Source organism: Halichoerus grypus, chromosome 15 (genome assembly GCF_964656455.1).
Source record: "Halichoerus grypus chromosome 15, mHalGry1.hap1.1, whole genome shotgun sequence".
In the NCBI taxonomy this organism is placed as follows: Eukaryota; Metazoa; Chordata; class Mammalia; order Carnivora; family Phocidae; genus Halichoerus; species Halichoerus grypus.
Window position 1 is genome coordinate 45,877,428 of NC_135726.1, and position 27,468 is coordinate 45,904,895.

A 27,468-nucleotide genomic window follows, 5' to 3' on the forward strand; every position below is an offset into this window, starting at 1 on the left:
TTCAACTTCCGGCCAGAAAGCTGTCTGCGTTTCCTGTGTGGGGAAGGGGCTGCGTCAGTCCCGCGCCGAAGGCCCGGCTGGTAGGTGCCAACCTACCGTGCCTCGCAACCCTGGGACCTGGCTAGACGCTGAGAATTGCAGTTACAGTCGTTTCGGGAGGGTCCAGCCAGGACTCTGAGAGGAATTGGCCGCGGGTGCCTCTCTGGACCACATTTCCCAGAGGGCTCGGTGGCCCGTCGCTTTTCTCGCAGGAACGCGAACGTTTCGTCACGCCTGGCGGGACCGTTAGATCCGTGAGGTGAGAGTCCGTCGGTCCCGGGGGAACCGGCTCAGTTGTGCATGTTGCGATGCCGGGAGACCGGAAAGGTGTAAATCGAGGAGCCCGGAGATAGGTATCGAGCTGGGTCATCCGGCCGGTGCGGGCGGAGCGGCTTGTAAAGGGGAGGTTGTGAGATTGTGTGTGAGAGAGACTGTGACATTGAGACCTGTGTGCGGATATCGGTTGCCTATCATTGTGGGGTTGTGACTGCGTGTGTCCCTATGGCTGTTGTGACCCCGCGACACTGTGGGGGTACCTGCGACTATACGAGAGTAACTAACTGTATGTGTTCGGTGGTGGGTATGTGATTATAACTGTGTAGCTCTACGTGTGCCCGTGTGGAGTGCTTGTCGCATTGGTTTCAGTATGACCGTGCTCAAGGTATGGGGCACTATGTGTCTGGGTATGGGGTTCCTGTCATATGTAAGATTGTAACTCCAGAACTTTGTCCCCAGGGAACCTCTGTGAAATTTGGTCAGATTATAGTCCCTTGACGGCAGTGGCTTCAGCTTTTTCCGGACACACGGATTAGGCAGGATGCCCCATTCTCTGATCTCCATTCCCTGGTGTGGTGGGGGCTGGGACTGGGATTGGGACTGGAGGTGACTTCTGACCAGACCAGTTTGGGGGGGAAAGGAAAACATGGTGTTTTGCAATTACTTTTTCCTCTCCCCATTTCCGCCCTTCTCCAGGTGCAGAAGAGAAGGAAAGAATGCACAATGAACTTCTACAAGCAATGTCCAAGGTGTGTTGGGGTTTTCTCTTCGCTTTCTTTCTTCTGAAAGTTAAATGCTTAATAAAGATACGCCATTTAATTGTAGGTCCTTATAATTTCCCTATTAGAGGGAAGGGTAGTCCTGCCTGGCTGGTTTTAAAGCCCAACAGGACCCATATACCTATTGTTCACTTATTTGGAAAATGGCTCCACTTCTGTTTGTTGAGTTTTCTTCTTTTAAATGCAATATTATGATTTAAATGCAATTGTTAGGATTTTAAAATAAAAACATGTGGCGCCTGAGTGGCCCAGTCAGTTAAGGGACTGACTCTTGATCTGGGCTCAGGTCTTGATCTCAGGGTCCTGAGTTCAAGCCCCACATTGGGCTCCGTGCTGGGCATGGAGTCTACGTAACATAACATAACATAAACAACATAACATAACACATCATAACATAACACATCATAACATACACAACACATAACATGCACAACACATAACACAACACAACAACACTAAATAAAATAAAATAAATAAAATAAAATAAAAATCACGATTATTTTAGAGATTTCAGAAACAGAATTACCAAGAAAAAATAAAATGTGATCACTCAAAAATAACTAATGTTAATATTTTGATTAATTTTTTTTTAAAGATTTTATTTATTTGAGAGAAAGAGTGAGAGAGAGAGAGCACACAAAGCAGGGGCAGAGGGAGAGAGAGGGAGAAGCAGGCTCCCCTGCTGAGCAGGGAGCCCAATGCGGAGCTTGATCCCAGGACCATAGGATTATGACCTGAGCCGAAGGCACACACTTAACCGACTGAGCCACGAGGCGCCCCTTGATTAATTTTTAATATTTTTCCAAAATCAAATTATACCTCATTTATCATATTATGTCCTACATTTTCACTAAAAAGTATTGTTCTCCTGTGTTGTCAAATGGTCTTTGTAGATACCATTTTTCAAAGATACATATTTCTTGGGGTGCCTGGGTGGCTTAGTTGGTTAAGCGACTGCCTTCAGCTCAGGTCATGATCCTGGAGTCCCAGGATCGAGTCCCACATTGGGCTTCCTGCTCCACGGGGAGTCTGCTTCTCCCTCTGACCCTCCCCTCTCTCATGCTCTCTCTCTCTTTCATTCTCTCTCTCTCTCAAATAAATAAATAAAAATTAAAAAAAGATACATATTTCTTTGTATGAATGAGTTATGTTCTCTCCTTTTTTTCAAGTCAGTTGTGTCAGACTTTGAAATCTTTAAATATTTATTTATACAAACACACACACACACAGGTTTGAAATTGGACTTTATGATTAATAATGAGATTGAACACAATTTCATATATTTATTGGTTATTAGGGTTTCTTCTTTTGTGACCTGCCTGTTCAAATCTTCTACCTTTTTGCCCCTGGATTATCTCTTGTTGATTCATAGTTCTTTATATAATCTGGATGTGGATCCTTCATTGATATTTTTCTACTGTTTAGATTGTTATATCATTTCCTTTAAGGTAGTTTTATGAATAGAAATCCTAACTTTAACACAAAGTTATCAATTATTTTTTTTCTTTATGGTTGGTCCTTTTTGTATTTCTTTTGTTTTTGTTTTTTTTTAATAAATTTTATTTATTTTTTTTTAAGATTTTATTTATTTATTCATGAGAGACAGAGAGAGAGAGAGAGAGGCAGAGGGAGAAGCAGGCTCCCCGCTGAGCAGGGATCCCGATGCGGGACTCGATCCCATCCCTGCTCAGCGGGGAGTCTGCTTATCCCTCTCCCTCTGCTCCTCCCCCTGCTCATGCGCGCTCTCTCTCTCTCTCAAATAAATAAATAAATAAAATCTTTAAAAAAAAATTCTTTCCTGTCCCAAGGTTATACAAATATTCTTCTATATTTATGCGTAAAGCTATAAGTTTTGCTTTTTGGGGTTCTGGCTGGCCCAGTTGGTGGAGCATGTGACTTTTGATCTCAGGGTTATGAGTTCAAGCCCCACATTGGGTGTAGAGATTACTTAAAAATAAAATCTTAAAATAGAAAAGTTTTGCCTTTCCCATTTTTATATTTAATTCACCTCTAACTAACTGGCTTTTGTGTATGATGTAAAGTGGGGCCCAAGGTTTTTCCCACTTATGAATTCCTCCCTAGCTTTCTCAGTACCATATATTAGTCCACTATGTTCCCATTTCATATATATCCAAATATATATAAATCCAGTGTCTGTATGTACGTGGGTATGTTTATGAGCTCTTTGTTCTGTTGTTCTATAACAGTATCACAGTCTTGATTCTAGCTTAGCTCTCCTTTAAAGGTATTTTGGCTTTTTTTCCTGTGGCTGTTTTTAAGATTTTCTCCCAGTTTTTGGTTTTCTGTAATTTTAGTATAATATGTCTAAGTGTGTCTTTTAAAAATTTTATCTTCTTGGGATTTGTAGAGTTTTTTGAATTTGTAGATAGGTGTTTTTTATTAGTTTAGGGAAATCCTCAGCCATCTTGAAAGATTTCCTCTGCCTTATTCTCTCTCTCTCCTCTCCCTTCTCAGGCTCTAATTAAACATAGATTAGAATTTCTTATCATTACCCTTTTTTGTCTCTTAATCTTTTTGGTTTTTAGAGTTGATACACTAGGTGGGTCTACTCTCAATTTTTAAATGTGGGTATTTGGTACAGAGGCAAAGGAAATCACATTAAGAATCAGTCACCCCAAATCTATTCAGCTTAAGACCTTTCTATCTGAGTTTTTTTAGAAGATGGCTGAATATTTCCAATCCATTCTCCTGTCCCAAAACCCAGAGTATCTGGTTCTCCTCTCCCATCAGCCTCTAATTACACTTGCCATTTCTATAGTGAAGATTGTTGCCCAATATTAACGGGAATAATGCTAGGGGTTTAGTGTAATATAATAGAAGATAAAAGAAATGCATTGAATTTTGTTCTCAGAAGCTAATCAGATGTTTGGGTTTTTTTTTTAAAGATTTTGTTTTTAAGTAATCTCTACATCTAACATAGGGCTTGAACCTGCAAACCCCGAGATCAAGAGTTTCATGCTGTAGGGGCACCTGGGTGGCTCAGTCGTTGAGCGTCTGCCTTCAGCTCGGATCATGATCTCAGGGTCCTGGGATCGATCCCCACATCGGGCTCCCTGCTCTGCGGGAAGCCTGCCTATCCCTCTCCCACTACCCCTGCTTGTGTTCCTTCTCTCACTGTGTCTCTCTCTGTCAAATAAATAAATAAAATCTTTAAAAAAAAAAAAAAAAAAGGAGTTTCATGCTCTACCGACTGAGCCAGCCCGGCACCGCCCCCCTGCCCGTTTTTTAACCTAATGTTTAATCAGGAAATATTTGAAGCATTCCTAGTAAAGTCCGTAAAAAGACAAGAATATACACCATCACCAGTGTTATTTAACATTGTTGCGTTGGTAGTAACCAAAGCACTTAGACACTAACAAAGCACTTAGGTTTAAAAATTAGAAAAGAGGATATAAGATAATCATTTTGCAGATGATATGAATGTGTACCTGGAAAACCAAATCAGCTTATAACTAGCACTTTGAAATAAGCAAGCAAAATAAAATTTTTTTTCATAATTTCTACTTCAACTCTCTCTATGGGCTAATTTTTTTGTTGCCCTGGATAAAAACTTGTGCAGTCTCTATAATTGTTTTGATCACTCTTTGGTATCCTTTGGTTATTTTCAGTGATAAGGTCAGTTTCATTTTACTAATTATAATCTCCAGTTGTGTGTAATAATATGTAAGCTTCATTTAAAGTCTTTTCTTTGAGGGGCGCCTGGGTGGTTCAGTCGTTAAGCGTCTGCCTTTGGCTCAGGTCATGATCCCAGGGTCCTGGGATCAAGTCCCACATCTGGCTCCCTGCTCCGTGGGAAGCCTGCTTCTTCCTCTCCCACTTCCCGTGCTAGTGTTCCCTCTCTCGCTGTCTCTCTCTATCAAATAAATGAATAAAATCTTTAAAAAAAAAAAAAAGTCTTTTCTTTGAGGTCAGGCTTGCTGTAAGCTAGAAACTTACAGTGTGAAAAGGGAGATACACTAAACTTCTTCGTTTCTTTAGCCTAAATTTCTTTTCTTCCACCCAATAGGCTGTGGCTCCTATGAGGTTGCAGCAGGTAGGAAAGAGGATGTAAGGAGAAAAGTCTTACTTGACTGGTGCTGTTGTTTTGGTCTTGGTTTCTCTTGCTTTTATGGATGTTCAACACTGACTCATTTTCTTATGGAGTCCTTTTGTAGGATTCTCAGAGAAGTCCCTGCTGGAAACCTCTACTTGTACTTCCCTGTGATGTGGGCAACACATCTCCTTGAAATGGCTACTTATTTTTTTAAAGATTTTATTTATTTATTTTAGAGATAGAGGGAAGAACAGAGGGAGTGGGACAAGCCGACTTGATGCTGAGCACAGAGCCTGATGCAGGGTTCGATTCCACGACCCTGAGACCATGACCTGAGCTGAAATCAAGAATCAGGCGATTAACTGACTGAGCCACCCAGATGCCCCTGAAATGTCTACTTATAATACCTGTCTTCCACTGGGGATTCTGTGCTCTACTGCTTTGTTGGGAATCACATTGTCCCTCCATTGGGTCCACATCTGGTCCAAAAAGGGACTGGATACCAGTTTCTGTTCCCTCTAAACTCCAGAAAACACAGCAAAAATTTTCCTAAACAACCTCATTATACTACTTTGTTTTTTTTGTTTTTTTTTTTTTCATTATACTACTTTGGACCTTGGAGTCTAAGATGAAGAAATAACCTAATTTTTTCTATGGGATGGACAGTGTGTGTCATCTTTCAACAACCAATTTTTGGACACCAACTGAGTGTCCCTACAATTCAATTCTGACACTAATTACCCAGAGTTAACACAGAGCCCCACAGGTTTAGGGGCTTAGCCTTACAAGACTGCCCTATTTCAGACAGCAGCTCCAAGCCTTGGGTAGCCCCATGGCCCTGCACTTCTGCCCAGCAGACCACAAATTGAGGCATTCCCATGATCCCCACTTGGGTACAGTAATTGATTAGAATGATTCATAGACCTCAGGAAAGTACTACATATCTGATCACAGTTTTACTATAAAGAATGCAATTCAGGAACAGCAAAATGGTAGAGCTGCATAGGGCAAGGTGTGAGAGGGAGGACCATATCTGGAAAGGATCTTAAGGATTTTGCCTAACAAAATGGCTGAAGTGAAAGGTGTTTTTTTTTTTTTTAAGATTTTATTTATTCATGTGAGACAGAGATGGAGAGAGAGAGAGCATGAGCAGGGGAGAGGCAGAGGGAGAGGGAGAAGCAGGCTCCCTGCTGAGCAGGGAGCCCAATGCGGGGCTCGATCCCAGAACCCTGGGATCATGACCCAAGACGAAGGCAGATGCTTAACCATCTGAGCCACCCAGGCGCCCCCCCCCGCCCTTTTTTTTTTTTAAGATTTTGAAAGGTTTTTTTTTCAGTAATGTTTATATTGTGGAAAATTCTGCCACCAGTAAAATTATAAAAGTTAAAGAATTTATGTTAATAGGGAATAATTCTTATAACAGTCATAAGAGAACTGTAATTTTCAAGAAATTTAAGTTATACTCTTGTCTAAGATGGTGATATTTTACTTATTTATTTTTCAAAGATTTATGTATTTATTTGAGAGAGAGAGAGAGCACGAGCAGGAGGGACAGAGGGAGAGGGAGAGAGGATCTGAAGCAGACTCTGTGCTGCACAAGGAGCCCAACGTGGGGCTCTGTCTCACAACCCCAAGATCATGACCTGAGCCAAAACCAAGAGTTAACTGACTTAACTGACTGTACCATTCAGGCACCCCGATGGTGATATTTTAAATTAATGTTTAACCAATTTTGTATTTAAAAAATTCAAGAAATTTTAGAAGACTTAATGAAAAATGGCAGGGCTTTGTCCCAGTACCTAATCCCACTCCCCTAGGTGGCTACCCTCAAATTTTTTTCAGTTTCTCTTGGCACTTTTCCTATATTTCTTTTATTTTTTTTTAATTTAATTTTTAAGTAATCTCTACAGCCAGTGTGGGGCTCAAATTCACAACCCTGAGATCAAGAGGTGCTCACTCCACACTGACTGAGCCAGCCAGGTGCCCTTTTTCCTATATTTCTTTTTTTTTTTTAAGGTTTTATTTATTTGAGAGAGAGCACGAGTGGGGTTAGAGGCAGAGGGAGAGGAAGAGGGAGAAGCAGACTCCCCACTGAGCAGGGCATTCAGTGTGGGCCTCGATCCCAGGACCCTGAGATCATGACCTGAGCTGAAGGTAGATACCTAACTGACTGAGCCACCCAGGTGCCCCTTTTTTCCTATATTTCTAATTCATATTCCTACATTGCTATTTTTTTTAAGATATGCTAAGCCAGAATTAATTTTCCTTTGTAATATTAAGGGAATCACTTTTTTTTTTCTTACTTCAAGTGGTGCTGTTGAAAGTCCACTGAGATTTTAATTCCTGAAAATTTTTATATGATCCATGTTTTCTTCCTGGAAGCTTTTAGAAAGTTCTCTTTTTCCTTAATACTCTGAAATTTTACTCCCAAAATGTATAATAAGATTTTTTTTTTAAGATTTTATTTATTTATTTGACAGAGAGGGAACACAAGCAGGGTGAGTAGGAGACGGAGAAGCAGGCTGCCTGCCGAGCAGGGAGCCCGATGTGGGGCTCGATCCCAGGACCCTGGGATCATGACCTGAGCCGAAGGCAGACGCTTAACGACTGAGCCACCCAGGCGCCCCCCATAAGATTTTTTTTTTTTAAAGATTTTATTCATTTATTTGACAGAGACATAGCGAGAGAGGGAACACGAGCAGGGGGAGTGAGAGAGGGAGAAGCAGGCCCCCTGCCAAGCCAGGAGCCCGACGTGGGGCCTGATCCCAGGACCCTGGGACCATGACCCGAGCCGAAGGCAGACGTTTAATGACTGAGCCACCCAGGCGCCGCCCCCCATAATATGGTTTTTTAAAGTACATCACATTGTTCTCTCTTCTGGGTCTTAAAAGGAAAATATGGGAACGGGGAAAGATTCACATATATGCACATTTCACTATAGCCAGGCATGGAGCATTGAGCTGTATGCTTGCTATTTTATGACATAGGAAATGTTTACTTGCATGTTCCTTGATGTATCCCTCTGTACACAAAAGATATGTCTTCTACTAATATAATAGAGTTCCAGCCCCTTCAATTTGCTTAATAAGCTCTACCGCCATCTCTACTACCATCTTTTTTTTTTTTTTTTTTTTAATCCCCTTCCACTGTGAAAGCATGTTTGTTGTTTCAGGGGTCAATGATGTTCAGGGATGTATCTATAAACTTCTCTCAGGAGGAATGGGAATGCCTGGACTCGGGTCAGATGAATTTATACAAAGAAGTGATGTTGGAGAATTTCAGCAACCTGGTTTCAGTGGGTAAGGATAACTATCCCCCCAAATTCAGAGTCTACCCTTGGGAATGTCTCCTTTCTCCATTATGAATTATTTGTTTCAAGTAATCAGCTAAATTTCTGCTCCCTGTTCCTCAAGGAATGGTTTGAGTTGGAACAGAATGGAAGTGTATGAAGTGAGCAGCTCCAGTGGGTTGAAGCTTCATCTTCATCTTTCTCTGGTCCTTCCTATAGTGGCATCATTTTCTTGGTCACCAAGGGACTGGATCTGATTTCTGGGACACCCACAGCATAACAATGTCCATGTCTTTTTTTTGTGATCAGGACTTTCCAATTCTAAGCCAGCTGTGATTTCCTTATTGGAACAAGGAAAAGAACCCTGGATGGTTGAAAGAGAGCTGACAAGAGGCCTTTGTTCAGGTGAGGAGATGATAGGTAATGATTTTGTCCATTTTTTAATTGGGTTGTCTTTTTATTATTGAATTTCTGAGTTAATTATATATTCTAGATACAAGTCTTATCAACTTTATGATTTGTGAGTATTTTCTCCCATTTAGTAGGTGTGTTTTCACTCTCTTGATTTTGTCCTTTGAAGCACAAGTTTTTAATTTTGACGAGATCCAGTTTATCCATTTTTTCTTTGGTTGCATATGCTTTTGGTGTGAGCTCCTTTAAGTTATGACCCTTCATAATTAAGTTTATTAATACTTTCTGGAAGTAGGAAAATATTTCACACCCTATTATTAGGTAAAAGTTTTTTTGTCAGTTATATCTCAAAAAAAAAGTTTCAAGATAAAACAACAAAAAAAGCTTTTCTCAACTGTAGGTACAACTTTAGTTTTACAATTTAGCCATAAGATAGAATAAACAAAGAACTAAAGAACTCACCAATGCAGATCTCCCAAGATTTTTTTTTTCCTTTCCAGGAGGCACAAAATATTATAAACAGACCCACAGGGAAGATAACAATCCAGATTCTCTGTCATCTCACTTAACAGAGAATGAAGGGATCCCCAGATAACTGGAACAGATTTCTATTATCCCTATAGAAATTACCATAAAATCAGATTCCTAATCACTATAACTTACCAGCCTTGCACAAACCAGAACCAAAACTATACTTAGCCCAAAAACAAAACCCAGGATGTGTTGAGGAGGGTGTAGTGGAGGGAAAGTGAATGAAAGTAGAGTTTTACTGCTGCTTGGGATTTACTGAGGCAGCCAAGAAGAGAAGACTGCCTGTGAGGTATATTTCTCTAGTCACACACTTTATTGCCTCCTGCAGATGAGTCCATTTGGACATCTCAGTGGGACCTTCAAAATTGTCAGAGTATAACATTTTCAAAACTTTTCAAAAGTATGATTATTCAAAAGTTAAATATGACTCTTCTAAATATATGATAAGCCCATTTGAAAGATTTATTTAGCTTGTTAATGAGAGAACCAGAGGAATGGAAAAGCTGGTTCAAGTTGTCTGGGAGAGACTCTAAGTTTATATTGTCCTGGAAAGAAAGAATGCAGGAATCACATCACTAACGTGGATACAAAAACTAGTTACTGTCTTACAGGATAATAAATTTGTAACCTTCAGGCTGTCTTTTCAACAGACAAATCATTTATAACTGTTATTCTCCATAGCAATTTTTTGTTCTTTGTGTAGTTACTTTCTAGACTTTTCAAGTAGATTGTGTTGCTATTGTGAGCATCTACAATTTTCTAATTGGTATTGTTGGTACAGAGAAATACTATTAGCTTTTTTTTTAACATGTGAAAAAGAGTTTAATTTTATTAGTTATCAGGGAAATACAAGTTGAAAATGCAGTGGGATACCATTATGTCACCTGTAACATGGGCAAAAATTTAAGTCTGACATTAGAAAGAATAAATGAGAATGTGGAGCAGCACCCTCAAGCTGCTGGTAGGGTGTAAATTCTTACAACTGCTTTTTATTAAATTTAATTGTGAGGGGCACCTGGATGGCTCAGTTGGTTGAGCGTCTGCCTTTGGCTCAGGTCATGATCTCAGGATCCTGGGATCAAGCCTCATATCCAGCTCCCTGCTCGGTGGGGAGTCTGCTTCTCCTTCTGCCCCTCCCCCCTGCTCATACTCATTGTCCCTCTCTCTTTCAAATAAATAAAATCTTTAAAAAAAAATTTAAGTGTGATAAGATCATTTAACATGAGATCTACCCTCAAGAGATTTTTAAGTGTATACTACAATATTGTTAACTTTAGGCACAGTATTGTATAGCAGATCTCTAGCACTTATTTGCCTTGCATAATTAAAGCTTTATACTAGTTGATTAGCAACTGCTCGTTTCCCTATAACCCCAGCCTTTGGTGACTACTCTTGTTTCTATGAGTTTTGCTCTTCTTAGATATCTCATATAAGTCAAATAATGCTGTATTTGTCCTGTAACTGGCTTATTTCATGTAGGTTAGTGTCTTCAAGTTTCATCCATGTTATCACATATGGTAGGATTTCCTTCTTTTTTAAGGCTGAATAGTATTCCATTATAAGTATATACCACATTTTCTTTATCCACAGACTCATCCATCTGTGGATTTGGGTTGTTTTCATATCTTGACTATTATGAGTAGTACTGCAGGGAACAAATGAGTGCTAATATCTCTTCAAGATCCTGATTTCAGTTCTTTTGGATAAATACCCAGAAGTGGGATTGATACGATATTTCTGTTGTTAATTTTTTAGGAACCTCTCCATACTGTTTTCCAGTGGCTGCACCATTTTGCATTTCCACCAATAGTGTACAGGAGTTCCAATATCTATCTATCTTTCTTTCTTTCTTTCTTTCTTTTTCTTATTTATTTATTTATTTATTTATTTTTTAAAGATTTTATTTATTTATTTGACAGAGAGATGGAGAGAGAGCACAAGTAGGCAGAGAGGCAGGCAGAGGGAGAGGGAGAAGCAGACACTCCACTAAGCAGGGAGCCCGACGTGGGGCTTGATCCCAGGACCCTGGGATCATGACCTGAGCCGAAGGCAGCCGCTTAACCAACTGAGCCACCCAGGCACCCCTCTTTTTTTTTTTTTTTAAAGATTTTATTTATTTATTTGAGAGAGAGAGAGACAGAGAGAGCACAAGCAGGGGGAGAGGGAGAAGCAGACTCCCTGCCGAGCTGGGAGCCTGACATGGGGCTCCATCCCAGGACCCTGGGATCATGACCAGAGCTGAAGGCAGACAATAAACCATCTGAGCCACCCAGGTGCCCCAAGAGTTCCAATTTCTTCACATCCTCACCAACATTTGTTACTTGTCTTTTTTGTTTGTTTGTTTTAATGACAGCCATCCTAAAAGCAATAGGCAATGTTTCTTCATGGTTTTGATTTATGTTTCTGTAATGATTAGAGATTTTGAGCATCTTTCATACTTCTTGGTCATTTGTACATTTTCTTTGGAAAAACGTCTACTCACATTCTTATTCATTTTTTAATCAGGTTATTAGTTCTTTTGCTTACATATTTTAGAAATTAACCACTATCAGATACATGGTTGGCAAGTATTTTCTCCTGTTCTATAGTTGCCTTTTCACTCTTTTGTTTCCTTTACTGTGCATAAGCTTTTAAATTTGATGCCGTCCTGTATGTCTGTTTTGCTTTTGGTGTCATATCCTGAAATCATCACTAAGACCAGTGTCACGAAACTTTTCCCCTATGTGAAGCTTTACAGTCAGGTCTCATGTTTAAGTCTTTAATGCATTTTGAGGTAATTTTTCTGTACGGTATAAGATAAGGGTCAAATTTCTTTCTTTTGCATGTGGATGTTCAGTTTTCCCGTCATCGTTTGTTAAACAGACTTTCCCTTCTCTGTCATAGTCTTGGCACCTTTGTTGCATATTAATTGACTGTGTATACGTGAATTTATTTGTTTTCTTCTGTTCTATTGACTTATATGTATGTCTTTATGCTAGTACCATTCTGTTTTAATTACCGCAGCTTTATGATATATTTTGGGATCAGGAAATGTGAAGCCTCCGGCTTTGTTGTACTTTCTAAAGATTATTTTGGCTCATTGGATTGTTTTTTCTATTTCTATAGAAAATGCCATTGGGATATTGATAGGGATTGCATTGAATCAGTAGATTGTTTTGGGAATATGGACATTTTTACAATATTCTTCCAATCCATGAGCACAGAATATCTTTCCATCATCTTGTGTATCTTTAATTTCTTCCATCAGTGTTTTGCAGTTTTCATTGTACAAGTCTCTTACCTCGTTGGTTATGTGTTTTCCTAGGTATTTTGTGGATACAAAAAATAAAAAAATTTTCCTTTTGATGCTATTATAAATGGGATTGTTTTTCTAATTTCTTTTTCAGGTTATTGTTAGTGTAAAGAAACACAACTAATTTTTGTATATTGATTTTGTATTCTGCAACTGCAAACTGAAAACCTAATTTAATGGTTTGTAAGTTCTAACAGTTTTTACATGAAGTCTTCAGAGTTTTCTGTATACCAGATGTAGAAGTGGCAAGAGTGGGCATTTTTCCTTCATGATCTTAGAGGGAAAGCTTTGAGTTTTTCATCGAGTATGATATTAGCTGTGGGCTTTTTATATGTGGCCTTCATTATGTTGAGGTAATATCCATGTTATTAGTTTGTTGAGAGTTTTTCATCATGAAAAGGTGTTGAATTTTATCAAATGCTTTTTCTGCATCTGTTGAGATGATCATATAATTTTTATCCTTCATTCTCTTTTTTTTTTAAGATTTTTTATTTATTTGAGAGAGAAAGAGAGAGCACAAGTGGAGGGAGAGGGAGAGAGAAAGCAGACTCCCCACTGAGCGTGGGGCCGGACATGGGGCTCGATCCCAGGACCCTGAGATCATGACCTGAACCAAAGTTAGACACTTAACCTACTGAGCCACCCAGGTGCTCCAATCTTTCATTCTCTTAATGTGGTGTATCATATTAATTGATTTTTGTATATTGGATTATCTTTGCATCCCAGGGATAAATTCCATTTGGTCATGGTATATGATCCTTTTAATGTGCTGTTGAATTTGGTTTACTAGTATTTTGTGGAGAATTTTTGCATCAATATTCATTACGGAATTGGCCTGTTGTTTTCTTTTTTATGGTGTCTTTGGCTTTGGCATGAGGGTAATGAGTTTGAACGTGTTCTCTTCTTTTCAGTTTTTTGGAAGAGTTTTAGGATTAGCAACCCTCTCCCACCCCCAGATTGGCAGTATTATTATTTGAATGTTTGGTAGACTTCACCAATGAAGCCATCTGGTCCTGGGCTTTTCTTTATTGAGAGTTTTTGTTTTTTTTTTTAAGATTTTATTTATTTATTTGAGAGAGAGAGCATGGGGGGATGCAGAGGGAGAAGCAGACTCCCCGCTGAGCAGGGAGCCTGACATGGGGCTCAATCCCAGGACCCCAGGATCATGACCGGAGCCGAAGGCAGACGATTAACTGACTGAGCCACCCAGGCGTCCCGTGTTGAGAGATTTTTTATTGTGAGTTAATGTCCTTACTAGGTTATAGTCTGTTCAGACTTCCTGTTTCTTCATGATTCAGCCTTGGTAGGGTACATATTTCTAGGACTTTATTTCTTCCAGGTTATTCACTTTCATGGTGTATAATTGTTCATACTAGCCTCTTCATGATCCTCTTCATTTCTGTAACATCAGTTATAGTGTCTCTTCATTTTTTATTTTTGAGTTTCCTCTTTTTTTCTTACTCTAACTAAAAGTTTATCAATTTTATTTTTTTCAGTAAACCAACTGTTTCATTGATTTTTTCCTGTTATTTTTCTATTCTATTTTGTTTATATCTGCTCTAATCTTTATTATTTCCTTCCTTATGCCAACTTTGGGTTTAGCTTGTTTCTTGAGGTGTAAGGTCATATATTTGTGATTTTTCTTCTTTTTAAATGTATGAACTTCCCTCTTTGTACTGCTTTTTCTTCATCTCATAAGTACGTTTTGTCTCAAGATATTTTCTAATTCTATTTCTAATTTCTCTATTTCTTTTTGACCAATTGCTTATTCAAAAGTGTATTGTTTAATTTCAACATATTTGTGAATTTTCCAGTTTTCATTCTGCTGTTGATTTCTAGTTTCATTCACTGTGGTCAGAAAAGATACTTGGTATGATTTCATTCTTCTTAATAAATTTCTTGAAAGACTTGTTTTGTGACCTAATATATGATCTGTTCTGGAGAATATTCCATGTGTGCTTGATAAGAATATATCCTGCTACTACTGAGTGAAATGTTCTATATAGGTCTGTTAGGTCCATTTGATCTATGGTAGTATTCAAGTCACTGTTTATTTTCTGTCTGGTGGTTTTATCTATTATTGCAAGTAGGCCATTGAAGTGTCCAATTATTTTTGTCTATGTCTCACTTTAGTTTTGTCAGTGTTTGCTTTATATATGTAAGTGCTCTGATGTTGGGTGTGTATATATTTATAATTGCTGTATCTTCCTGGTGAGTTGACCTTTTTATCATTATATAATGTCCTTCTGCGTCTCTTGTGACTGTTTTTTACTTAAAGCCTGTTTTGTCAGATATAAGTATAGCCACCCTAGCTGTCTTTAGGTTACCATTTACATGGAATATCTTTTTCCATCTCTTCACTTTTAGCCGATATGTGTGTCCTTAAATCTAAAGTGGGTCTCTTGAGGACAGCATATAGTTGGATCTTGTTTTATCCATTCAGCCACTTTGGGAAGTTTAATCCACTTACGTTTAAAGTTACTATTGATAGGAAAGGATTTACTGTTGCTATTTGTCGTTTTTCTGTTCTTTTTTTTTTTTTAAGATCTTATTTATTTATTTGACAGAGAGAGATACAGCAAGAGAAGGAACACAAGCAGGGGGAGTGGGAGAGGGAGAAGCAGGCTTCCCGCTGAGCAGGGAGCCCAATGCGGGGCTGCGGGGCTCCATCCCAGGACGCTGGGATCATGACCTGAGCCGAAGGCAGACGCTTAACGACTGAGCCACCCAGGCGCCCCTGTTGTTTTTCTGTTCTTGTAGTTCTTTTGTCCTTTTTTCTTTTCTTCCTGTCTTTTTGTTTCTTTGATTTTTTTTGTATTGATACGCTTTGAATCCTTTCTATTTTTCTTTTTTATAATCTCTATAAGTATTTTCTTTGTGGATATCCTGGGGCTTTCATAAAATATCTTGTAACAATATGTTTTAAGCTGAGAACTTAATTTCAATCACATACAAAAACACTTCTTATTCCCCCATATATTGTTACTGATGCTGTAATTTAATCTATTCATAGTGTATCCATTAATGTATTTTTATGTGTAGTTATTTATAATACTTTTGCCTTTTCACTTTTATACTAGAATTAAAAGTAATTTACCCTCCAGTGTTACAGTATTACAGTATTCTGTGTTTGTCTATATATTTGCCTTTGCAAACAGGATTTTATACTTTTTTTATTCCCTTATGTTGCTGTTTATCATCCTTTCATTTTAGGTTGAAAAACTTTCTTTAGGCAGGTCTGGTGGTGATGAACTCCCTCAGGTTTTGTTTGTCTGGGAAAAGTCTCTCTCCTTTGTTCATGAAGAACAGTTTTTCTGGGTATAATGTTCTTGAGTGGCAAGTTTTTTTCTTTCACCACTTGGAATATATCATCATGCTCCCTTCCAGCCTTCAAAATTTTGCTGAATAATCTGTTCATAGTCCTGTGGGGGTTCCCTAGTACGTGACAATTTGTCATCTCTTGATGCTTTCAAAATTCTCTTTTCCTTTGAAGTTTTTATTTATTTTTTTAGTAATCTCTACAACATGGGTCTTAAACTCACAACCCCAAGATCAAGAGCTGCACACTCTTCCAACTGAGCCAGACAATCAACCCTCTTTGCCTTTGACTATTGACAAAGACATTCTAATGATGTCTCAGTGTGGATTTCTTTGTGTACATCTTTTTTGGAATACTTTGGCTTCCTGAGTCTGGACATCCATTTCCTTACCCAGATTTGGGGAGTTTTCATCCATTACTAATTTGAGTAAGTTTTCTTGTTCTTTCTCTCTTCTGCCTCTAACTCCCATAACGTGTATATTGGACCATCCCGTGGTATCTCATAAGAACCTTAAGCTTTCTTCACTCTTTTTTATTCTCTTTTCTTTTTGTTCCTTTGATTGGGTAATTTCAAAAGACCTGTCTTTGAGTTCACTGATTCTTTCTTCTGCTTGCTCTAGTCTGTTGAATGTTGAATCCATTTATTGAAATTTTCAGTTCGGTTATTGCATTCATCAGCTCCAAGATTTCTTTTTTTTTTTTTTTCCTAAATTTTCTGTCTCATGGTTGGAATTCTCTTTCCTCATGCATTGTTCTCCTGAGCTCATTGAGCATTTTTATGATGGTTATTTAAAATTCTCTGTCAGGTAATTCCTCTACCTACATTTCATTAGGGTAATTTTCTGGAGCTTTATTTTGTTTCCTTGTTTGGATTATGTTTCTCTACTTCTTCATTTTCTTCTCTTGATTCTTTGTGTTGGTATCTACATGTTAAAAAAAATGCCACTTGTCCCGTTCATTATGGATTAGCCTCATAGAAGAGAAGACCTTCACCAGTCAGAGCTTCTGTGAGCCTCTCAAACGTTCATGCTAGTCTAAACCACTGTCTTTATTAATGACTTCCAGGTGTTTAGAGTATGCCAAGTCCCATCAATGCTCTGAAACAAGCACCAATGCCTCATGTAGCTCCTGAAGAAATTAGAACATTGGATGTGTGGTCCAGTTTCTTTTCCTTTCCAGAGAGAATGTGGGAGCTGGAGTGTTTTGCCTGCCAGCTCTGCTCTAGAATGGGGAAAAGGGCTATGTCAAGTGTTTGCATGCTAGTTTGAATCACCTTCACCTTCTTTTTTCTCTGTGGCTCCCAGGTATCTAGAATATGCCAGGTCCCTCCAGGGCTCCAAGATAGAAGCCAGTCTCTCAAGTAATCCCCAGAAAAGTTGACACATTTGATGCACTCTTTCCCCCCATAGGAAGAAACTGGGAGCTGGGGTTTTTCTCCCACTTGCTGTAAGAGCTATGGTGCCTTCATGCTAGTTAAAATACTCCCTTTGTTTTCTGTAGTCCTTGGGGGTCCAGTGTATGCCAGGTCCTGAAATAGTGAGATAGAAGCCAGTCCCTTGGGTAGCTTCCAAAGAAGTTAGAAAATTGGATGCATGGTCCAACTCTTTTCATCCTCAAGGAGATGGTGCGAGTTGGAGGTGGAGTTTTCCACACGTTCATTCTGCACTAGGCCAGGAGGAGGAGCTATGGTGAGTTTGTGTGCTAGTTCAAACTACCTTCTTTGTTCTTGGTGGCCCTCAGGTATCTTGAATCTGCTGGGTTCCAACAGCACTCTGAGACTGTTGAGACAGGTGCCAGTCCCTTAGGCAAACCCCAGAAAAGTTGGAATGTTTGACACACAGTCCACCTCTTTCCTTCTCCAGGGAGAAGCTGGGAGCTGAAGTTTTCCTCCCACTCACTCTGCACTGAGCAGGGAAAGGAGCTGTGGTGAGTGCCTGCATGCTAGTTCAAACCAGTGCTTTTGTTCTCTTAGTTAGCCTTAGTCCCCAGGGGCCTAAGGTACGCCAGGTCTAATCAAGCCTCCAAGACGTCAGTTAGGCAGCACTCAGAAAAGTTGAGACATTGGATGTACACTCCAGCTTCTTTTGTGTTCAGGGAGAAGCTGGATGTTTCCTCCCAGTCGTATGGCACTATGGCAGGAATGGGGATCATGGTGAGAAGGTGTCTCCAGTTTTCCTACCAGTTTTGATATAGCCGGCTCCACCCTTGCCTAGAATGTAGGATTCTCGTAACGAGCTTCTAGGTTTCTCACACAGGGAATTGACCCATGTATTGCTGTTGAGTTGATGTGTTTGTGGGAGTCAGGAGAAAATAGTACTTAGTATTCCACCATCTTGCTAACGTTACTCAAAATATTACTAATTTTTGTAAGTTGATCTTTAATTTCGAAGTCCAACAAATTTACTGAAGTTAATTTTTTATTCTCTTTGTTTTTCTAGTTAGATCATTATATTATCTGCATACTGTTAGATTTATCTCTTCCCTTACAATCCTCATACTTGTTATTTCCTTGCTTATAATGGTAGCCAGGACTGTCTTAATTGGTAACATTGGTAATGGGCATCCATTTCTTTTTCCCCATCTTATAGGGAGCATATCTAAAATTCTTCACTTAACTACAGTTTTTGCTATAGTTCTGATAACTTTTACCAAGTTTCAGCTATTTGCAGTGCTGCTTTGCTCAGAGTTATCATAAATAGGTGTTGGCCACATTCTACAGTTTTTCTGTATCTGTCAAGATGATCATGGTAGTTGTGGTCTTATTTCAACAACAGTTATACCCTCGGATGTGTGGCCATTTTGGCCTGTGAGTTCATGTTCCCAAGAGGATATCAATCACTGTCTGGCAGTGTGTCTGGGGAAGGGCCAAGAGATAGACCCAGGTCTGTGTTCCTCCAGGTAGATTTAAGAAATGGGAGGAGATGAGCTCAGAATGACGAGCCCTGAGACCTAAGGATTCACCTCTGATAACTTTTATTTGCTATTGCTCTACCAGGTAATTCTTCTCATCAGGGTTTGATCTTTCAACATTTACAAAGCAGCAGCATCTACAGGAGGAGTATGCCTTTCCTTTTTGTAATCCACCAACTCTAGGGGTTTTAATAGCTGAGAAGGTAGAGCAGATGCCTGAGAGCAGGTGGTCAGCCATATTCTTCTGTCCAGCAGGACTTTTTCTTTACCATTAGGTTATCCTACTTACTCAGCTGCTTGAGCAGTTGCCACCAATTTCTATGGTAAAGGCACAGGCCACAGTGGTCCCAAGGCATTTCAGGGAAAGGCTAAATCAGAGTTTAAAGACTTTACTACCAGGCCAGCCTCTCCTTGCCTTCTGTTACCATCTCTCCAGGCAAGTAGCCTCCACCCTCAAATACATACTAGTTTGTACCAGTCTTCAATCTCCCTAGAGTATTTCACAGTTTGCATCAGTTCCATATAAAACCAAATTCTCTGTAATTTTTTCCAGGGTCAATTGAGAAACGAAGCCAGAATTTTGTGCACATTCCAAGTTTAGACAGGAACTTTTGGGGTTTTTAAAAATATTTTTTTTTCATTATTGTATTTTTAATTTCTAAGAACTTTGTGTGTGTTTTCTTAGTGTTCCTTTATTTAGCATCTTCTGCCTGTTTAATTGTTAGCTCTCTGAGGTTATTCCTTATATGTTTTGACATTTTCTTCTGTTCCTTGCATTGATTGTTTCTTTCACAGATACTTTTTTCTCTTTTGGGCTCTTCATGTTAAAAAACATTTCTCAAATGTCTGATAAACAATGGCTTACTGATCATTTTTAAGTGTGAGATACTAAAAAGATGATTGGAACTTCTGTGTAGTAGGGATTGAGTCTTGTTTACTTTATGATGATCTGGTTGGGTTAATATACTGAGGACAGCCCACTTTTGGTAACTTGGTCTTTTCTCTTACGCATAATCTTCCTGTGAGAAGAGACCTTTACTTTCATTCCTAGTTGAGGGAGTTAAGTTATTATCAGTGTTCTGGGGGCTAAATTGGGATGAAATCAACAGGGTTATTTCAGTATTGTGGCCTGCACAAATTTTCTGACAACAAATGGATGTCTTACACTTTAACTTAATTCTGACACTACCTGGAGTTAACATCAGATTCCACAAGTTAAAGGGCAAGGTGCCACCAGTTCAGATACTGGTTGCAACCAGGATCCCCAGGCTACACGTATATCTGTCTGGCTGACTAAATTTAGAGTTTCACACACCCCCTCAGGTTTGATAATTCATTAGAATAACTCACAAAACTAAAAAACAAAAAGAACAACTCATAAAACTCATGAAAAGCACTGTACTTACGATTGCCATTTTATATAAAGTATACAATGAAATGTTAGCTGAAGACATACACAGGGCAAGGTCTAGGAGGTACCAAGCACAGGAAATTCTACACCCATGAAATCAAGGTGTGTCACCCTCCAAGTACATCATATAGTTACCAACCAGGAAGCTTACCCCAGTCCTTGCCCTGAGTTTTTTTTCCTGGGGTTTGATTATGTAGTCAATGAGTGACCAGACCCTCCCTTGAAGCTAAGTGCCCACTGTGAATCATCTCATTAGGAAAACTCAGGTATGATCAAAAGGAGCTTGTGAATAACAAAAGACTCTCCAGTCAGGAAAGTCCAGTGGTTTGTGAAACTCTGTGCCAGGAACCAGGAACAAAGACCAAATATATTCTTTATTTTATCACAAGTATATATATTTTTTGTTAATCTTTTGTTCTCAGTTCAGTACCCATAACCACAGCTATGCCTGATGTTCCTGAATCCAGATTCCTTCTGGTTCCATTCTTCTGTATTTCTAGTTTTCTGTGAGAATAGGGAAGTATAATCCTGTATGGGATAGGGGAAAGGATCCTAGGGGTCTCACTACTAATACAATCTTGAATTCATTCTTTAGCTTTCAGCATTCTCTGTGTATCCCACTATTAGAAATGCCTGATGCCTTCCATTCTTCTGCATTTTCAGGGATCTGCACTATCAGTTAGTGCTGTTGAATTCATCCACTACAGGCTCAGTTTGGCTTCTCTGGTCTGCACACTCATTTATATCACTCATTCATTGGCTTTTTAGCTTTCAGATTTTATTGCTACTGTCTCTTCTCCACTATTCATTGTCCCAATGAGGTTTTGCTTTCCTCTTGTTAAGCTTCTACTGTCATTTTCCTATCGATTAATGAACAAGCAATGGAAAACTCACAGGTTTTCTGTCATTTTTAACAGAAATTGTTCCCCTTTTTAATTAAAAGTACAGTTCACACTCTTTACAGATTCCATATGTATGAATTCATCTACTTGCTAAAATTTGTAAACTCAGAATCAATACTTGCAGTGCTTTCAAGGCATGCATGAAATGACAAAACATGCAGAATGACAAAAAATGTGGACATGGAGCACCTCTCTTCTCAGAGTCTATTTCATTCTTACTCTCTTCTTTCTCATATTCAAGCTGCCTCCTTTCTTAGTCACTGCCATGAGAGAGATTCCATTGCTCTCTCTCCCAAAGTCAGCATCAGAGAATTCCAAGGCAAACTATTTTCAGTGAACCCCCAGTATATCAGGCTCTATCCATAGAATTACCTGAAACCATTCTTGCCAGTTTCATTCAGCACCTTAGACTAGGGTATCCCTCAATGTGGATTTGCCAATAGTACACCCTTTGCACAGTCTCAGACTGCACCCCCCCATTTATACATTTCAATACATTTATTCCTCAGTAGTCTTTTTACGTAGGTCAATTACCCACAAATTATAAGACATACAATATGATGCTGTGTGTGAGCGTATATGCTTATAAACATGTATATATGGTTAGAATCACTATAAAATATGGAGGGTACCCCTGAATAGGGTGTATTTATGGAAGTTTCAGGAGATTCTGGTTCACATCAGAATTTCAGGATAGGGGTCATTTATTTCCCTAATCACCCTCTTGAATTTCCTCTCTTGGCTCTCCTCAGTGTCCATGCTTTTGTTATCAGTTTTGAAAATTGCTTAGCCATATTTGAGAACTGTTTAAGCATTTACTTTCCCAGATATTATTTTCACCTTAATCTTTTTTTCTTTTTTAGAAGTTTTAATCTCTCCCAAGATAGGAAAAATGAACACACGCATTTTTATTTTCTTTCAGATCTGGAATCTATGTGTGAGACCAAGATATTATCCCTAAAGAAGAGACATTTTAGTCAAGTAATATTTACCCATGAAGACATGCCCACTTTTATTCAGCCCACATTTCTTACTCCACATCAAAAAACTGTTAATGAAGAGAAACCCTGTGAATGTAAGATATGTGGAAAGGCCTTTACTCAGAACTCACAATTTATTCAACATCAGAGAACTCATTCTGCTGAAAAAAGCTATGAATGTAAGGAGTGTGGGAAGTCCTTTAGCCGTGGCTCACTTGTTACTCGACATCAGAGGATTCACACTGGTGAAAAACCCTATGAATGTAAGGAATGTGGCAAGGCTTTTAGTTGTAGTTCATATTTTTCTCAACATCAGAGGATTCACACTGGTGAGAAACCCTATGAATGTAAGGAATGTGGAAAAGCCTTTAATTATTGCTCAAACCTCAATGATCATCAGAGAATTCACACTGGTGAGAAACCCTATGAATGTAAAGTATGTGGAAAAGCCTTTACTAAGAGTTCTCAACTTTTTCCACATCTGAGAATTCATACTGGTGAGAAACCTTATGAATGTAAGGAATGTGGGAAAGCCTTTACTCAACACTCAAGGCTTATTCAACATCAAAGAATGCATACTGGTGAGAAACCTTATGAATGTAAGGAATGTGGGAAGGCCTTTAGTAGTGCCTCAACACTTACTAACCATCACAGAATTCATGCAGGCAAGAAACTCTATGAATGTAAGGAATGTGGAAAGTCCTTTATTCAGAGCTCAGAACTTATTCAACATCAGAGAATCCATACAGATGAAAAACCTTATGAATGTAATGAATGTGGGAGGGCTTTTAATAAAGGCTCAAACCTTACTAGACATCAAAGAATTCACACTGGTGAGAAACCCTATGACTGTAAGGAATGTGGAAAGGCCTTTGGTAGTCGCTCTGACCTTATTCGTCATGAAGGAATTCATACTGGGTGAAAGATAAGCCCTGTTGATAATCTTTATAATAATATCTTAAAAACAGGTAATGGGAAAAAAAATAAAGCAGTGTCGTAGTTTTTTAGGCTACTGTAACAAAGTACCAAAGTACCAAAGTACCAAAATTGGGTGACTTAAAACAACAGAAATGTATTCTCTCACAGTTTTGGAGCTTTGAAATCCAAAATTAAAGTTGTTGGTAACGTTGATTCCTTCTGAGGACTCTGAGGAAGAATCTGTTCCATGTCTTTCTCCTGGTTTCTGGTAACAGCAATATTTGACATTCCTTGTCTTGTAAATGCATCACTCCATTCTCTGCCTCCATCTTTACATTGCATTCTCCCTGTGTATATCTGTCTCTGTCTTGTATAAGAGGAGACTCTTATACAGGACATCAGTCATACTGGATTAGGGCTCACCCTGATGACCTTATCTTGATTACATCTGCAAAGACCTTATTTCCATGTAGGATCACAATCGCAGGTGCCAGAGGTTAGGGCTTCAACATAGTTTAACCCATAACACTGTTAACATTGTTTTTCTAACATATTTGTAATTTTCTTTTATACATAATTTGTTGAATGTGTTTCAAAATGTAAATTCAAGGTTTAAGTTAAACCTCCCTTCCCTCCAAAAAAGATTCAGTCCCAAACTACTTCTTAAATAATTCTTTCCTCCCCATTGTTTTATGCTACTTCTTGGTTATATATTTGAGTTTGAGTTTGTTAGCTTAGTTTAGCGCCATCTTTTCTATTGCTCTAACCCATAGATCTGTTTCTACCAATACTATACTGTAAGTTACATTACATAGGCTATCTTCTAATTCCTGGCAGAATTATAACTTTGTTTTTGAAGGCAGCTCTATTCCTTTTCCTTTTGTAACACTAAAGTTTTCATGTTATATAAAAAAAGCAAAAATCAAACAACCCCCCCCACACACACAGTGAAAAAAATAGGTTATTTGTAAGCCTACCAAAAAGAAATTACTATTTTCAAATTATACAACATATCCTTCCAGACTTTATTTAGTGTAATCATGATGTGCATGTTGTACCATAACCTGCTTCTATCATGCTACTATTTCAGTAAGTATAGATGTTTATCATTCTTTTTAATGGTATCATAATTTTTCTGTGGTAGATTATCATTTTGCTAAATATTACTGACATACTTTATGGTGCTCACTGAAATTTTAGTTATAAAAGTTGCCTTCTAAATACAAAGTTAGTGCTTTTGTTTGTTTTTCTTTAAAAACATTACATTTCAATGTCAAAATACTGATCAGTGTTTTCTCCTTGAAAAATATTGCCAATAGTTTGTCCCATTATTGTAATCACTGTTATCAATTTGCTCTTTATCCTTCCAGACCTTTTTTTTTAAAACTATTTTTGCTTACAAATGTGTTCACACAAACCAAATACATAAATACTTGCAATACTTGTAGAAAAGTTAGTGCTGTTTTATAATTTTGTGTATGAATGTACGTAACACATACACACTAATGTGTTGGATTGCTGTGAGGATTAAATGAGTTAAGAAGTGTAAAATGAGAGTCACCTGGGTGGCTCAGTCGGTTGGGTCTCTGCCTTTGGCTCAGGTCATGATCCCGGAGTCCTGGGATCAAGCCCTGCATCAGGCTCTCTGCTCAGTGGGAAGCCTGCTTTTCTCTCTGCCCCTCACCCTGCTCATGCCCTCCCTCTCTCTCTCTCTCTCTCAAGTAAATAAATAAAATCTTTAACAACAACAACAAAAAATGTAAAATGAGGGGTACCAGGGTGGCTCAGTTGGTTAAGAGTCTCTTGATTTCGGCTCAGGTCATGATCTCAGGGTGGTGAGATCAAGCTCCATGCTCGGTGAGAAGCATGCTTGGAATTCTCTCCCTACTTCCCATGCTTGAGCTTTCTCTCTCAAAAGAGAAAAAAAGAAAATGGTTGGGATTGTTATTTTTTGGGGGGGGATTGTTATTAACATATAGTAACTATCTAGCAGATGTTATTTAATACTAGTATCAGTACCTCCACCATTATTATTATTTATAGAAAGGACTTTAACCATGTTATACACCTTAATTGACATAAAGAATTCATAATGAGAACGGCCAATGGGTGTAAACGTTTGTAGAAAAGCTTCTCACCAACATTTATTCCTTATTCAGCATAAAGTTTAAAAAGGAAAAAAAATCCTAGGATGTAAAAGTCGAGAAAGAAAAAGAATGGTTGAATGAGTCTACATTTACATCTATATTTCATGCTGTGCAATAATTTTATGCCTGTCCAAAAATCTATTTGCATATTGAGAATAACAAAATTCATTTGTCAAAACAGTAGAGAAAAATATGAAATATTTACTCAATCACTTTCCACCCAAAGTAGACCATATGTAGGTTGCATTCTTTTTCAAAATGGGGAAAAAAACTAAAATGTGATAGCCAACAATATCTGAGTATTAATAATACCCTTCCAAATAACATGAATCAGAAGGACATCAATCCCTGAATTATATTTAAATGAGTGAAAATGAACACATGTAGAAAAACCTGAGAGGAGCTAACTCTGTATTCAAATAAAGTATAGCCCAATAGGCATGCTGGTTTTTTTTCTTTTTTCAAGTTTTAATTTAAATTACGTTTAACATACAGTGTAATATTAGTTTCAGGTGTAGAATTTAGTGATTCATCACTTACATAAAATACCCAGTGCTCATCACATCAAGTGTTCTCAATACGCATCACCCATTTAATCCATCCCCTGCCCACTTCACCTTCAGTAACCCTCAGTTTGTTCTCTATTAGGTAAGAGTATTTTCGAGTTTCTAGGGATGCTGATAGGTCAAACACCAAGAGATTATTAATAAATGAACTAAATGTACAAGACAAAAAGCAAGAAGAGTAACAGCAAACTATATTCAAATATATTAAAGGTAGTAAAAATAAACAGCAAAAATAATTCAAGGAAAATAAAATTATTTCTTTGACAGCAAAGAAATACATAGATACAAACATTGGTAATTCTGAGGGGGAAAAATAGAAGACATGAATACATGAAATATGGACATGATTAGGAGATTATCATATTTACTAATAATTGGAAATCTAGACAAAGTATACAATATTTGTAGAAAAATGTAATTTGTCAGAAGTAGGAGGTGTAAACCCTTCATAGAGTAAAATGATAAATGCAGGGGGGAAAAGGTTTGAATATAGTCAAATAGCTGCACTTAGATCACCAAGCCAGATCATTTTATGGGCAAAATTTATCAAATATTCAAGGAACTTCCAAATCAAATGAGAAAACAAGCTCACCATCTGTTTTTATGACTCTCTCATATTCCTGATGTCAAAATAACTAGATCACAAAAACATAATTTAGTATCATAGTACTGAAAGTACAAATTCATTCTAGCAGTCTATTAAAACATTCACAATCTGAACCCATTACCTGAAGTCAGAAATCAAATACTTTATTTTTTGTTTTTTAAAGATTTTACTTATTTATTAGAGTGTAGGTGCACACAAGCAGGGTTGGGAGGGCAGGGGGAGAAGCAGACCCTCTGCTGAGCAAGGACCCTGAGATCATGAGCTGAGCTGAAGGCAGGCGCTTAACTGACAGGCACCCCAGAAATCAAATACTTTAGATAAAACCTTATTATCACATTGTAAATCAGGGGACAGCAAACTAATCTAGACCACTACCTGTTTTTGTATGGCCTGGAAGCTAAGCATGGTTTTTACATTTAAATTGGTTGAAATTAAAAAAAAAAAGTAACATGAAATTATATGATATTCAAACTTCAGTGTTCATAAAGTCATTAAAACAGAACCACATATATTCACATATTGTCTGGCTGCTTTCACACTATAACATAATTTGAGTACCTGTGATAGACCAAGTGGTTTACAAAGCCTATAATATTTACTACCTGACCTGTTACAGAAAAAGTTTGTCAATTCTTGCTTTAGATAGTCACTTGCTAAAAAACAGAAGTCCTATTGATTTGGTTAACGTAGTATTCTATGCTCTCAGAAGCTCAGAAAACAAGTAGATTTTGGATAGCAAGGGATTCTTGAAATGCAATGAAAGATAATTCTGTGGCAATTCTGGAATTTGTATATCTAAACTCCGTAACAATTGAGAATTTGAGCAAGTCCCAGCATCTTTTGTAAGGTATTTTTATTAAAAACATAATGTTATATGCTCTACTAAAATCAATGTGGTTAATCTAATGAGTGACTTTATGAGTTACCTCCTCCAACTACCATATCTGCATCTTAACTATTATAATCTTCTAATCCCACAATTCACAATGCACAGCAGCGTATCAAAACTGCAGTTAGGAAAAAAAAAAAAGACAAAA

General features: G+C 38.1%; 2 protein-coding genes across 4 annotated transcripts in view; one reads left to right on the top strand and one right to left on the bottom strand.

The window, feature by feature from the left end:
* The window catches only part of ZNF568 (zinc finger protein 568), an 84,711-nt gene extending 84,505 nt beyond the window's left edge, over window positions 1–206 (bottom strand). Inside the window, exon 1 of the mRNA XM_078063264.1 lies at window positions 97–206. The gene's annotated coding sequence lies outside the window, so the exon portion shown is untranslated. The remainder of the gene's footprint in view (window positions 1–96) is intronic.
* Window positions 163–27,468, top strand: ZNF829 (zinc finger protein 829). Of its 3 annotated transcripts, none has more exons than XM_036068076.2 (5): window positions 163–298; window positions 1,012–1,064; window positions 8,321–8,447; window positions 8,747–8,842; window positions 22,136–27,468. In XM_036068076.2, the coding sequence occupies exons 2-5, from the start codon at window positions 1,032–1,034 to the stop codon at window positions 23,113–23,115; spliced, it is 1,236 nt and encodes a 411-aa protein (XP_035923969.1). In that variant the 5' UTR covers window positions 163–298; window positions 1,012–1,031; the 3' UTR covers window positions 23,116–27,468. The 3 variants fall into 3 exon arrangements, with proteins under 3 accessions (XP_035923969.1, XP_035923970.1, XP_035923972.1); XM_036068077.2 differs by having other exon boundaries at window positions 294–392; XM_036068079.2 differs by lacking the exon at window positions 163–298 and adding an exon at window positions 305–416.

Excerpts from the sequence above, each read along its gene's own strand:
- ZNF829 (XM_036068076.2), top strand. The coding sequence starts at position 1,032 with ATGCACAATGAACTTCTACAAGCAATGTCCAAG. Across the intron at positions 1,065-8,320 it reads TTCTACAAGCAATGTCCAAG|GGGTCAATGATGTTCAGGGA; the intron begins GTGTGTTGGGGT and ends TTGTTGTTTCAG. Across the intron at positions 8,843-22,135 it reads GACAAGAGGCCTTTGTTCAG|ATCTGGAATCTATGTGTGAG; the intron begins GTGAGGAGATGA and ends ATTTTCTTTCAG.